The sequence below is a fragment of the Corvus brachyrhynchos genome, unplaced genomic scaffold (assembly GCF_000691975.1).
Source record: "Corvus brachyrhynchos isolate BGI_N302 unplaced genomic scaffold, ASM69197v1 scaffold162, whole genome shotgun sequence".
NCBI classification, from domain to species: domain Eukaryota; kingdom Metazoa; phylum Chordata; class Aves; order Passeriformes; family Corvidae; genus Corvus; species Corvus brachyrhynchos.
In genome coordinates, this window is record NW_008236696.1 from 5,430,089 (window position 1) to 5,444,542 (window position 14,454).

Sequence of the window (14,454 nt, forward strand, 5' to 3'; positions counted from 1 at the left end):
TTTCCCTTACCTCTAAATTTACTCTATCATATGATGCAATATTTTACACATCTGGAATTTCTTTAGGGTGCCACACATTCCTGGGCTTATGGGATTGCAATGTGGTTGTGAGGAATCAGTTTGATACAACAATTTTGAAAGAATATTGCTGCTTCTCTGAGAAATGCAATGCTTTCTTGAAAGTTCTGTGGGGAACCTAGAACATTCTCTGATCTCACTAAAACAGGAGATATTAACAGTGACATTTATTATTGTGGTTGCAGGGAAACCTGTGGATCCTTCTTTCCCCCTGGTCCACTCTGTCTCAAATGTAATTTGTGCTGTTGTGTTTGGACATCGTTTCTCCAGAGAGGATGAGACCTTTCACGAGCTGATTAAAGCTACAGAATATCTCTTCAAATTTGGGGGCAGCTTTATTCATCATGTAAGTGAATGATCTGTCGTATTTTTCTGAATAAGACAGAGAGTGAGAAATGCAGATTGAAGAGCTGTCTGTCAGGCAAAAGTTTTAGAATGGGTGAGTGATGCCCCACGCAGTTTTACTGGGCAGTGCACTCTCTCAAAGAGTGATAGTGAAGCTCCACGTGCCAGCCTCGGGCATTTGTGTTCGTTGTCCTGTGTTTGGGTACTGTGGTAGTTTGCCCCTAAATCTTTGCAGTAAGGCACAGGTTCATGGACTTCTCCTGGGTCATGATTGTTACTTGGTTTCTCAACCCATGTGCACCACAGGTTCCTGCACTGGATATCATGATTCCTAAATATTAAATATCAGTTCTGAAAGTGTGATTCACGTGCCAGGTTTAAACACTGTTCTATACACAGTCAACAGAGAGAGGAATGAGTCAAATACCTAAGTTTTTTGCCTGGGGCTACTTATCTCCATTTCTTCTGTAAGACAGACTTGAAGACTTCCCAGAGAAATTCCACTCCTTCACCCTGAGTGAGGAGCAGCTCCAGGCACAGGCAGCAGAAGGCAGGAAATGCTAAGATAGCAAATATAACTGCAAGCTTCGCAATCAAGTTATCTGGGAGCCAAGGATCCACCTGACACTAGAGGCCTGCTTTGCACAGATGTAATTAAAAATTTCCTGGGAGTTCTGGTTCTGGTTCCACTGCTGAAGTTGTCCCATACATCTTATGAGTAACTCTTTAATATAGAATCCATAAGCAATCCCTGCAATACAGATTTCTTCCCACATCCCATGGAGCATTCTTCTCACTGAGTTATGGTTGGGTTCCCTTCTGGTTAATTTAGCTGTGGTCCTGTAAGTTGGGTGTAGTGGTGGCAGGTGAGACCTGCTTTTAGGACAGAGAACATACCTCCTTTTCTTCTCTGTTTCCTATCCTGGCTTTGATTTGATTTAGTCCAGTGAATAAGATACTGTTGGGAAATAAGAACAGGGATTCAAACCATTCCAGAGGGATGGTCACTATCTGCCCACCTCCCAAATGCAAAGAGTACTCAGTAATAAGCAAAAAAGTGGATATTGCTGCATCCCCATTTCTTACCTGGATCTCATGCTGTCAGGCACTGAACAGGGGCACACTGTGATTGGGCCTCTCCAGAATGGAGGAGGAGTTTTAGCACAACTGGTACCCCGGAAGGTGGATGGACTCATTTCCTGACTTAAATACTGACAGCTAAATTCCAGTTACAGCTGGAGTGCCAGAGTAGCTGGAGAGAGTGGACATTTGGGAGTAGGAATGCCTGTAATCTGGGCAATTTTGTGTGATTAGTCAGACCACAGTTGTATCTAAGGGTTCTGAACACATTTTGCAAGTAAAAAATTACCAGAGATGGAACTAGCCAAAAGGGATATGAAGTTCTATGTGAATTTACCAAGGGCTGGACTAGAACTTTTTTTTTGTGATAAGACAATCATTAATTGATAATTGGATGTCTGACTGTAAGAACTGATTTCCCAAGAAGACACAAGTATAGTCTATCTAATTCAACCACACTCCAGTGAATGTTCTTTCTGTGGTGTGATTAAGAGAGTACAAGAAGAACTCAGCAAAATGAAGGCTGAGAAAGGATAACAATTTTGCTGATACATAAACAATGGAATTATATTTTGAGCAGAAAAGAACTATTACGAGAACATTATATCTTGCAGATACAAGAATATACAAATTATCCAGGCATAAATGTAGGCTGGAAACCAGAATTAACTTTCTAGCTATCAGAAAAGGTAGAAATCAACTATTTCTCATGCCAGATTTTCCCAAATGGTAAGACAGATGGAAAAAAATAATCTGGTTGTGTCAGCTAACCCTTTCTTTCTTTCTAGAGGGGAGTACCCAAAATTGTCAGGTAGCTGTTCCTTAGCTTTTCTGGGTTTCAGATATTTGAAATTTCATGGAGGAACCTTGAGAGCTCGATTGGTAGAGAGTATTTTGGGGGTTACCCAGCCTGTAAAGCAGGCACTGGGAGCCAGCCCTTGCTTTGGGTTTCTCACCATGCTGGTGAGGAATTTCCAATTATTGCTTCTCCCCTCCCGGTATTCTCCACTGGAGGGCAGGAGTTCACTTTTAAAATGCCTGAATGCAGTTCATAGCAATTGAAGGCATGAATAACTGCGTAGATGAATACCGTTCATTCTAGTTAAAGTAATTCTAATTTGGCTTGTGATCAAGCTGAAAGCCTGTAGAACTCTGAATCTTACCATCAAAACTAGAAATTGTATCGTTTACTTTTCGCAGCTTGAAAGCCTAAGTGCAGTCTTTGTCAGGGTATTTTATTAATGAGGTCCTAATTCCAAGCTAACATGAATATTACCTCTCTTTGTAGCAGGCCCTCCTAGTGTATTTTCTTATGGTAGAGACTTTGCAGTACCCCTTGTGTGTCACTCCCACAGCTCTATGAAATCTTCCCCTGGCTGATGAGCCATCTCCCTGGGCCTCATAAGAAGGCGTTGGCTTGTTATGATGTCCTGAGCAACTTTACACGGAGAGAGATCCAAATGCACACAGAGCACGGGATGCCAGAGGAACTGCAGGATTTCATTGACTTCTACATGGATCACATTGAAAAAGTAAGTTTGTTCTGCCCAATCACACAGTCATGGGGGAAAAGGTAAACATGGACTACTGAATCAACCCAACCACTTGAAATCATCACAGTCTCTTACTTTTTTAGACATTGCAATGTGAATCCAATGACCAGGCCCTTCCTTAATGCTTTCTGATCATTGATATGTCACAGCACCTTGCAATCCTTTCATTAAAGGGCAGGTTAATACACTGCATTTTTTTTTTTTTAGTTGGCACAAGTTGCAAAATGATTGAAGGTCTCCAGGAAAAAATACTGAATTACTAAATGAACAACAAGAGAACTGAGAAGGCCTTTGGAAGACAGAGTGGGATGTTCTGGATATGATATTTGGCTGATAAAAGTTTGCCAAGAGAACTTGCAAGAGGACATTTGGATTTTGAGAACATTTTATGGAGAAATAACCTAGGAGTCAGCAGTGTTTCTGACAAGGCTGGAGAAGAGGAAAGTGCCAGGGTCAGTGGAGTTCCAAGCAGACAAAGGAACTGGGACAGCTAAAGGCATTATGGTCAGGCAGGCATAGTAGAGGTAGGTGGGAATCCATAGGGCTTTGAAGGGCTGTAGGAGTCGTGCACAAGATCTCTCCCTTTTCTAGACCATACCAAGATCACTTTGTACAAATCTCTTGGCAATTGGACCACAGCCCTGATCTGCGGACTGGCAGCTGCCCTTCCCCCTTGTGACTCCTACCTCCACTTAATCACTTTTCCTTTCTCCTCTCCTCCACTGCAGCAGGGTATTTTCCTCCTCCCGTTCTGCTTGGTGACAGGAAGAAAAAGGAGAAAGGGGAGGAAGTGGCAAGACGAGACTGATGTGACTTGGGGGTGGCAAGGCAAGGGTGGCCCAGAGAGACAAAGGTCCTCAGGAAGGGGGCAGTGATGGTTGCTCCTGGTGGCAGTGCTGTCCTGCAGGCACAGCCAGTGTCCCCTTCACCACTGTCATGTGCTGGTAGCAGCAACAGAGGCGCCACAACCTGCAGGCACTCACCTACCTCTCCCTGATAATTCTTTATTGATCAATTCCCACACCAGCTGCTATATTCTTATGTCTGGTGTGGATGTCAGCCTAAATGGCTTCTAGCTTCTTGGATCCTCTTGTTTTAAATTTTTTTTTGAAACCAGCACAGTAACACACCTGGCCTTCGAAAGCATTTGACTGCTTCTAAAGCTTTTCATTGCTGTTCTAGGATTTATGAGACTTGAACATCAGTATACCAGAAATTGTTTCAGTGAGCTCTTCTGGGACTCTGCTGGGTGGAAATCATCCAAGTTTGTTCATCAAAAAAATTGAACTGTCTGTAATAGATGAACAGGGGCAATAAAAAAAAGATTAGATGATATTACAGCAGGGAGAAACATCCCTCCTTCTTTTCAATTGCTCCACTGGCAAGAGAAAGGTTCAACACCCTGAGCATAGCCTCCCTAAATGTAGACAATGAATTCCCCCAAACCATAACTGTGTTCTTTTATAATTTCAGTGTATACACACACACATCCTCACACTCCTAATTGAAAACTGTAAAACCCCAGACAGCTGCACGTGATTCATTGTGCCCTTGCTGTGTAGAAGAAACCTGAATGCCACAGGTTAAGAACTTTACACAGCCCAGTGTTCACTGCCTGGTCATTGTATTGCTTGGTAGAGCAACTGAGTTGTGGACTATGACTTGAGACATGAAGAATGACACACTGGCACACATCTTTAGAGGAAGACTTACTTATGAAACATTCTAAATTAACCTCTATTTGCACATTAAGCCAGTAATCCTTTTTTTTTTCCCTAGCTGTGATTTAACATGTGATTCAGCTTCATGATTAAGAGTGGAATAAACACGGCTTGTCTGTTTGTGAAATGTTAGTTTTTGTGTTGATAGTCATCTGTGGTGTCTAACATTGCTTAGCAGTCTTTCTGTATTGTCCTATAAGGAGAAGACACTGCAGCTTGGAACCAGTTATAAAATCACAATTAATCCTATTCTGTTTTTTCTTAACTTTCATGTATAAGCCTCTAACTTTTCATATAATTTGCAGTCCAAAGATGAACCCAAGTCAACATACAATGAAGACAACATGGTTTATTCTATAAATGACCTTTTCTTGGGCGGATCAGAGACATCAAGCACTACTTTGAACTGGGGCCTGGTCTATATGGTGGCAAATCCAGACATCCAAGGTGAATAGATAAACACATCACAAATATCTGTCATGCAATAGAAAAGCCAAGTCATAACATTTTCATGGATCAGAGATTATTCCTAGATACTGATACATGCCTAGTGGCACAAGTACCTTTTTGTACTTGTAGGTCTGCCCTAGGCAGCATCAGTAGATCCAGGGATTAAATTAAGTCTGTGATGTATTTGAATTTTTTGTCACAGAAATTGTTTCAGTCAGGAGAGGAAAGAGATGGCTCTTCTGTTACATTTATGTGTATTTAAGAAGTTTGGTTTTAAGTCTAGTTTTTAAATAACCACCAATCCCTTTCATAGAGCACTGAATAAAAACCAAAGGAAGAAGACTGTTTAATGATGGATAACAGAAATCTCACTGTTAGGTTGCAGAATATGTGCAAATACCCAGAGGAGAACAGGATTTTAAATGGAGGAAAAAGATGAAAATAAGAAAAAATCACTGAACTTGTAGCTCTCAGGGAAGAAATTCTGTTTAATCTCATGTCATCACATGTTTTGTTATCACTTACTCTAATTAAGGTTATGAAAGCACTGACTCACCTGTACAATTTTATACTAAATATGATGCCTTGCACATATTTGGGAAAGCAGAGTATGTGCAGAGTAATCCTTCCTGAGCTTCTTGAGTAATACATTACATCAAGGCTCTCAGAAGGAGCTGACACCACTATATCTGTCCTCATTTAATTAATTGGTGGCTTCTTTTTGAACCCATTCATACTTTGCCTGTGGTGACATCCAGTGACAATGTTCCACTCTGTACCATAAGGAGAAGTTTGGCCTTTTGCCTCATCACTGAATTGGGAATAGAAATGTGTGTTTATATAATGCAGTGACTGATTACTTCAAACTACTTGGATTCTCAAGTAGTCACGTGCTTCTGCAAGATACTTCTTCACAGAAAGAAGTTTACTTAAAAATATTTCTGAATATACATTTTAAATTCTGTAAGGTGCTTAAATCTCTGATGTTAGTTTAATGAAGGACTGCTGGCAGTCACGGGGCAGGCTTGATGTGAATGGGCACAGACTGATCAACGCAGAAGGAACTTCCCTGCATCTTACTGTTGCTTCAAAAGGCCTGGAAAAACACAGGATCATTTATTAAAAATCTAAGGTATTTTTATTAGGTGTGTACTGCCTCTCTTGAAGTTTATAAATCAAAGGTTTTATTTTTGTTAATGCTCCCAAAGCTCCTGTGCAATAAGTAATTTAAAACATGCTGTTCTTGATTAAAAGGCAGATACCAAGCAGTAGATCCATTTTTTAAATGGTATTTGGACCTTGTTCTACTTGGCATGGCTTCACTTAACAGACACCCTATGTAAGAACCATTTCCTTTTAACAGGAATTAGACTTTTAAGGCTCAGACTCACCTGGTTTTCAAAGAGCTGTGGGCCTAATGTTCTAACTGGCTGTAGGTGTTTGAGGCACCTAGGCAAAAGAAAACCCAAACTGTTATCTCTTGGATTTGTGGTCGTAAGATAACACTTAGTTTTAAATATTTGAGCAACAAATGTCTTTTCTTAATCTGCGATCAAATAACTTCTGACCCAGAAGCAGAATTCTCATATATTTCAGCTGTTGGAACATCCTGCTACTTTAATTTTCTTTATAAAAAGTTACTTACATTTCTATATTAATTATGGTGTTGTTCTCATAGTTCTAAATGGGAAATGTCTTCAAAAATGAAATTATTGAAAACACTTGATATGTTTTTCTGCCTGAAACAGTGAATATTTTCCACAGAGAAAGTGCAGAAGGAGCTGGATGCTGTTCTGGGTCCCTCCAAGTTAATCTGCTATGAGGATCGGAGAGAACTGCCCTACACAAATGCTGTGGTTCATGAGATCCAGCGCTTCAGCAACATCATCTCAGTTGGCATGCCCAGGGTGTGTGTGAGGAACACAACCTTGCTTGGCTTTCCCCTCAAAAAGGTAAGACAGTTTTCCAGTTGCTACCGACCTTTTCTGCATCAGTAGAGCAAGGTGTGGATTAAAATCTCTTTGTGCCAGGGTATTCTCCAACAGAAGGGGGGCTTGATGCCTTCAGGTCGTGGTCTGAATGTGAACAAGGAACAGAATGAATTATTTTTTCCTTTCAGGGCACCATAGTTCTTCCGAATATTGCTTCATCTTTGTATGACCCAGAGCAGTGGGAAACACCTCGCCAGTTCAACCCTGGTCACTTCTTGGATAAGGATGGAAACTTTGTGGCCCAAGAAGCATTCTTACCATTCTCAATAGGTAAGTGAGCTACAGCACAAACATCAACAGTTTGGATTGGGACTGTAGAATGAAGATGTCTATTAAAAACCTATTAGTTGTCTATTCTAAATCTTTCTGTGGAAAACAGTGCTTAAATCAACATGGTTACTTTCAGTAACATATATTCTACTGAACAAATAATAACATGGAAAATAGGAGGTGTCCTGACAAACATATACATCTAACTTGCCTTATTTTTGGAAGGAAATTCTCTGCTAATGATTGTGGCTATTGATTTCGGGCACTCATTTCATACCAGACATATATATGGAAAGCACTTTCAAGCAGCCCTCTTGATTCTTTATGCATTCAACACCAGAACATGACACCCCCCCATGAAAAGCAGGTCCTTATTCTTCATTTACATGAATTCCTCTAAAGTTGTCAGCCAAATGAAGATGAGGCCTTTGAGGTAATTGGAGGGAGCAGAAGGGGTACACGGTTATCTATAGCTGCAGATAAAATTCTTTGAAAGAAGAATTACATGAAGCTTTGCGTCATTGGTTGCATTTAGTCCTACAAAAATTCTGGACTTGGCAAAAATACCTTTGCACTGTGTGAGGACGAATACAGTTGCTGTTGGGTCAGGGTTATTTACTCACTGTCCTTCCCCTCTTCCCTCTGCAGGGCACCGGGTGTGTTTGGGGGAGCACTTAGCAAGGACCGAGCTCTTCATTTTCTTTGCCAGCCTGCTGCGGGCGTTCACCTTCCGGCTCCCCGAGGGCGTGAGCAAGATCAGCACTGAGCCCCTTCTGGGGGGCACACTGCAGCCCCACCCCTACAGGGTTTGTGCCATTCCACGCTAGGCTGGACATGTGCAGTGTGTCACAGACCATCTATGAGACATCTTTCTTATTTTTCTGAATGTATATCTTGAGACTATATAATGCTTTTTGTCTTGGATTTGAATTTCTAGTCCAAAAGCCGCCTTTTGACTTCAATAGATAATTTCATTTAGACTCTCTTACCTGCTCATGAAGGTGATCTTTTTTGTGGTAAAAGTTCTTTTGATCTGTAGGACACCATCATTCTCAGCCCTAAAGGCATCTTGCAGTTGCTGTCTGGCCTGGCAGGTATAAATCTGTGACACTACTGAGCAAATGACAAAACTGACTGCCAGACTTCAAAAATACATTCATTATCTCTGATAATGAATTCATTCATTATCATGTTTCCAAAAGAAAGTTGGGAAAATATACCTGGAAAATTGTGCCTCTTGAGGTCACTACCATCAACAGCAACATTTCAGTCAACTTTCTGTTGATGGTCACTAATAAAAGATATGAAGGAAAAATTAACAACTGGTTTTATTTATAGATGACTTACAGCTCACTGAGAATTTCTAGATTTGATGCAGCAGAATATGTGTAAGGCATCTTTAAACCTGGCAGATAATTACTGAGTCAAGTAGTGGAAATGTGCAGGCTGAAACCTGGTGAAGAGTGAAGATACAGAGAGAAGATTTCTTTTAGGGCACATACTTTTAGCATTTTAAAAGTCTGACAAGTCAGTTTTTGGAAAGTCTTTTCTAATAGGGTAACAGTGTGCTCCCATGCCTGACTCCTGTTAGGATCAGCACTGGGAGGCTGCTACACCAGGTGCAAGGACTTCCCAAGGGGCACTTTGGGTGAGGAACCTGCTTTGGTTACAGATGATGGTAAATTGAAAAATGTTCATGGAAAATGCCAAAGATACTTTTTAAACACCTCAGCAGATTAGCTTCCTGAAACCACAAAGGCTTGCCATATACACAAACACGAATCAAATGCAATTAAATAATCTATAATTAGTAGAAAATTTAAAAATTGGTTCCTACGTTAAGTATTTATATTGACTGGAAAAGTCGTGTAAAGTGTAAGTGAACTTGTCCTTTATTAATGTTCCTGTTTCTATGAGAGAGGACAGGACAGCTGAACAGATGATCATCTGTTAAATCAGTTATCACTCGATGTCATCCACTGTGTGATTGAGATTAGTTCCAGCAGTTCACCATGAATCACAAATTTAGACCTGTCTCATTATTTCTAATTCAATAGCTGATGGAACACGGCATCAAAATAGTAACCACTTGATATTTAGCTGTTATTAAATTAAATGGCAGGATAGCACTAGTGAAATATGGAAGAGCACATCCTGACATTTTATGTGACAGAAAACTGTGCCCTGATAAAAACTGATGCCAAAGTCTGTGTGGATTTGCATGTGTGCATGGGAAGATAAGGCAAAGCCGAAACCACTGTGATTTGGGGATGTTGGAGCTGTCATTGTTGCTTAGAAATGAAGCTGGAAACATCAGTAGCCCTACAAGCACTAACATCACTTCTTTGTGATGCTGTCGCTCCTGATGGCCATGTGCTTCCCCAGATATCCTTCCAAAAGGGAAGCTCAAAAATGAGCCTGGGATGGAATCATGGCCAGGACAGCCCGTACGCACCCAGAGCAGGTTGAGTTCCCTGAACCAGTAGGAATGGCACAGCCCAAAACAGGGCATAAACACCACTTGTGCAGGTGTGCAAGAGGAGACACACAGGGTGCTTCAGAGGGAAACTGCATGTCGTATTTGGGCAGGTTATTGGTGCCTGTGACAGGAGCAGCTCGTTGTTGGTTTCTATTCCATTGTGCAGAAATGTCCAGGGGATGAGAGCCCAGCACATAAGCCATGGCAGCAGCAGGATGTCAGAGGGAAGCTCACAGCACCAAGATGGGAGAGCTGTGCTTTTCAGAGCCTTTGCATTTCTGTTCCTGCCTGACCTATTTTAAAAGTGAGTCACTTGAGCTTATCTTCTAATAAAGCCTGGTCTTTTTGAGCTTTTAAAGCCTTTTTAAAACCTGGCTGATACTGCCACAGAAGGCCAACGAAGCTGAGAGTAGATTTGAGAGAAGCCCAGCTCCCACACATGAAGTATGTGCCAACCCTCTCAGCTTTGGCTGTGTGGTGTCACCTCCAATCAGGCTGCTGAGCTTTAAGGGGTGTCTTGGAGACACCCCCTCACACGCATATCCTTCATTCCTCTCTCTTATATTCTTCATTTGCTTCTATGTTATTTCTCATATCTTCCTCAGGCTCCATTTTTGTAGTGGTGTTTGCACCTGCTCAAGAATATAGGGGGAAGTCTGGCTATAAAGGAAAATACAGAAAATGCAGAGAGGAAAATCTGAAGATTTTGGGTTCATGTAGCTCTTGGAGAGGCTCAGAGCCTTATGAATCTGTGATGCTCATCTGACATCCTTTTCACTGAAAGTTTATATGCAAAGCAAATATAAGTAGAAAAGAAAAAAATTCTGTATTTCAAGTAGTGTAATGAGGAAAAAGGAAACTGGTGTTTTCTCAAAACTGCAGTATATCAGGAAGGCTCTCTGGCAGATGGGAAACTTAATGGCTTTTTTGGCTTTTATTGTCAATGAAAATGGCCAATGCATTCAACATCACTGGTGTTCAGGCAAGACTTCTGTCTAGGTTAGGAAGGAGAAGTTAGAAAATAGCTAGATAAATGTGATGTTTTCAAATTGGCTGAGCTGATTCATCCCAGGGCACTTAGGGGAACAGTATCAACCTCAGAGCTATTAGCAATTATCTATGAAAACCTGTGGAGGATGGGAAAAGGTCAAACATTTCCTTGTCTTCAGAAGGTAAGAGAAGTTGCAGTGTTATAAATCAGTCAGCCTGATTGCACTTCTCAGAATATCTTGCAAATAATCAAATTGTAAGCACTGGGAGGAAAACAGAGTCAGTGCTCTCCAAATAATGTCAAAGTTACTTAGTTCTGTTTGATGACATTGCTAGAGGTCTGTTTTCAGAAGAGAAGCTGTTAATGTAATTTACTGCTCTTTAATGTGGCTTTGACACTATCTCACGAACTCTGTGGAAATGTGGTGTGTCTGAAGCTTGATAAAACTTCATGGAAACGTCAGGAAATGTGTATGAACAGTACCATGTAAAACTGGAAAGATACACTGAATAGGATTCTGTCCTGCATCTGGTACTATTCAATACTTAATTGAGGACTTTGATAGTAAAAGCACCAGACCTGGGTTAGGCCTAATTTCTTGATGCCACCAGATCCAAACTGATGTCTGCAGCAAGGTAAGAAAGAGGTATTCCCAAACTTGTCTAAAGTCAAAGAAACTTTGATGCAGGACCGTTTTATTTGGATTTATCACCTTTGTGAAAGTGTGAAGGTGCCGTAACATGGATACTTCTCCTTAGTAGTTTCAATGTCACAAAGCTGAAGAGGTGAGAGAGACCCTATTCCAGCATCTCTCATTATTCCCTCCTTCCTTTCTTCCTGGAGTCACAGTTTTCTCTGGGTCATTTCTCTGGGATTTTGTTTCTTGATCATTATGGTTTCCACAGAGCAGTAAGCTGCAGCAGAAGGATACATTTTAGTTTTGCAGTGACTCAAAATGCCTCTAAAAGCTCCAGAATTCAAACACAAGTTTGCTGTCCTGAGCTAAAATATTTACTTTGGATATTCTTGAATAAGAGACTCAGTGGTAAAATCAGGAACTTTTCACTAGGAATTTCTGAGACAGGTTATTTAAAACTGTATTAATCCATTGAAATTGTTGGACTAAAAAATCCCAATGAACTGTACTAATTTGAAGTAATATTTCAGCTGAGTTTGGGATATCTTTTGCTTAGTGAAAAGCTTATGAACTCTTCCTAATATCTTCAAAGAAATCACAGCCTGTGGTTTTTTTAGCCAAACACTCCAGGAACTATTTATTTGCTGTCCTGCAGTGTGACATTCTAATGTTAAAGGAATAACGATAACAAAATTGCAGCCCTTTCTCTGAACAGTTTATGAGATACAGCAAATGAGACTAGAGATGAGCTAATAATATGAATATATTCTGTGGTCAGCTGATGATATGATGGTATTCTACAAAGCTGCATTTTAAGGAGCATTACAGAGAAATTGAAAAAAAAAAACAATTGGAGTGTTTTATATTATATTCTTTTTGAAGTAACTTTTTTGAGCACTATTAAAGTGCTTATTTCGGTGGTGCAGTCACATGAGCATCAGCTCTGCCTTGTAAATTCAGGTTGGACTGACAGCTACAAGGTATGGGTGACTCTGGTATCTCAGGTAAGACAGGCAGCTTCCCTTAGCCTACTCGTGGGTAGTTTTGGGAAGGGACAAATGTCACCACCCACCCCTAATATTGAGGGTATCAGTAGCTTCAGCACTCACGGACAGCAACCTATATCCTAGAGAAATGCAGGCCATGATGGGACCTGCAGGCAGAGGTACATGGGACTCCAGGCTTGCCACTCTCTGACACTATTGTGGCATTGGCCTGCCCTGGCAGAACTGGGCACAGCCCTGTGGGAGCCCCCTGTGTAGGGATCTAGTCCTGATATGTGTGTTGGGTCTGATGCTGCAGCTTAGGGAAGCTGTCTGTCCTCAAGCAGAACACCAAGAGCTGTCAGGAAGCGTGCTGGCTAATTCAGCATGGATCAAGCGGGAACTCCCCAGCACAAAATGATCCCGTGTTGATATTTCAGCTGCTCCGAGGCACCAGGCAGAGGGCAGCAGAGGCTGTGAGCTGCTGCCCTTAAACACACCTGTATTACCAGGGGACGCTGGAGTTCATCACACCTTCATTTGCCGACAGCATGGGACTGGTTGAGGATGAGATCCAAATGCTACAATACAATGTCCTTAATAGATTTCTTGGACCTTTTGGTAGAACAGTGTCTGCACGGTTTCTTGATTACGTGGATATTATTCACCATGACCGTGCTCTTCTGCGCTCTGATCAAGACAAAATGTTCATGATTTTCTCTGTACTCACAGTCTCTCCTACATGAGGGAATGCAGTACACCAGGCAAGCTCCCAAATGAATTAGTGTGTGCCTTGCACTAACTTTCATTTTCTCTAGGTGAGATAGTGGCATTTGACCAGGCCCAGATGTTGGAAAAACGAAGTAATTATACAATTTGAAACGTAAGAATCATGTCCATGAGGCTCAGAAGCAGAATATTTATTTCATTTGCCCTGCCTCTCTCCTTTCCTTTCTGTTAGGTACTGCCAAGAGAAAAAAGAAAACTTTGAGATAATTAAAACAAACAAACAAACAAATCCATACCAACACCAAATATCCCACCCCCCACCCCTTCCCCCAAAAAAGCAAAACGAAAACAAACCAACAAATATTGAACAAAATAATTATGGCTATTCTCCATCAATTTTAGCTTGTTGTTGGTCTTTATCCAGGTTGAGCTTCTACAGTAGGGGAGTCAAGACTAAAATTGCCTTTTATCTTTGTGATGTGTTTGACAGGATGCTTTACACAGAGCTGACCAAAGTGATTCTCCTTGAACAATGCCATCCTCTGATCAAAGAAAGCCCTGTAATTCCTGCATCTGAGCAGCACAAAATGTCTCCCTGCTTTTCCCTAATTATAGAATTACAGATTTGTTTAGGTTTGAAAAGACCTCTTAGACCATTGAGTCCAACCATTACCCCAGCACTGCCAAGTCCACCAGTAAACCATGTGACAAGTGCCAAATCTACACATCCTTTAAATACCTCCAGGCATGATGACTCCACCACTTCCCTGGGCAGCCTGTGCCAGGGCTTGGCAACCTTTTGAGTGCAGAAATTTTTCCTAAAGTCCAATTTAAATCATCCCTGGCACAACTTGAGGCCATTTGTTCCTGTCCTGCACTTGATACTTGGGAGAAGAGGCCAATCCCCACCTGGCTACAACGTCCTTTCAGGGAGTTGTAGAGAGTGAGAAGGTCTCTCCTGTCCCTCCTTTTCTTCAGGCTGAATAATCCCAGTTCCCTCAACTGTTCCTCATCAGACTTATGCTACAGACACCTCACCAGCTCCATTTCCCTTCTCTGGACATGCTCCAGCACCTCAACGTCTTTCTTGACAATTGTACAAGAGTTCTGCAGCCTCTGAGGCGCTTCTTTTATCCTCTGTCCCCAG

General features: G+C 41.4%; 1 protein-coding gene across 4 annotated transcripts in view; it reads left to right on the forward strand.

Moving 5' to 3' along the window:
• LOC103625134 (cytochrome P450 2J2) overlaps positions 1 to 14,454 on the forward strand; it is a 36,462-nt gene that overhangs the window by 3,959 nt on the left and 18,049 nt on the right. Inside the window, exons 4-10 of one of the 4 annotated variants that reach the window (XM_017727001.1) lie at positions 264 to 424; positions 2,859 to 3,035; positions 5,083 to 5,224; positions 6,992 to 7,179; positions 7,347 to 7,488; positions 8,137 to 8,294; positions 10,134 to 11,541. In XM_017727001.1, coding sequence (XP_017582490.1) covers positions 264 to 424; positions 2,859 to 3,035; positions 5,083 to 5,224; positions 6,992 to 7,179; positions 7,347 to 7,488; positions 8,137 to 8,294; positions 10,134 to 10,259 — 1,094 coding nt within the window. In that variant the 3' untranslated portion in view covers positions 10,260 to 11,541. Of the gene's footprint in view, positions 1 to 263; positions 425 to 2,858; positions 3,036 to 5,082; positions 5,225 to 6,991; positions 7,180 to 7,346; positions 7,489 to 8,136; positions 8,316 to 10,133; positions 11,542 to 13,396; positions 14,449 to 14,454 lie in introns of those variants that run through there. The other 3 variants (XM_017727003.1, XM_017727002.1, XM_008644536.2) reach the window with 3 other exon arrangements.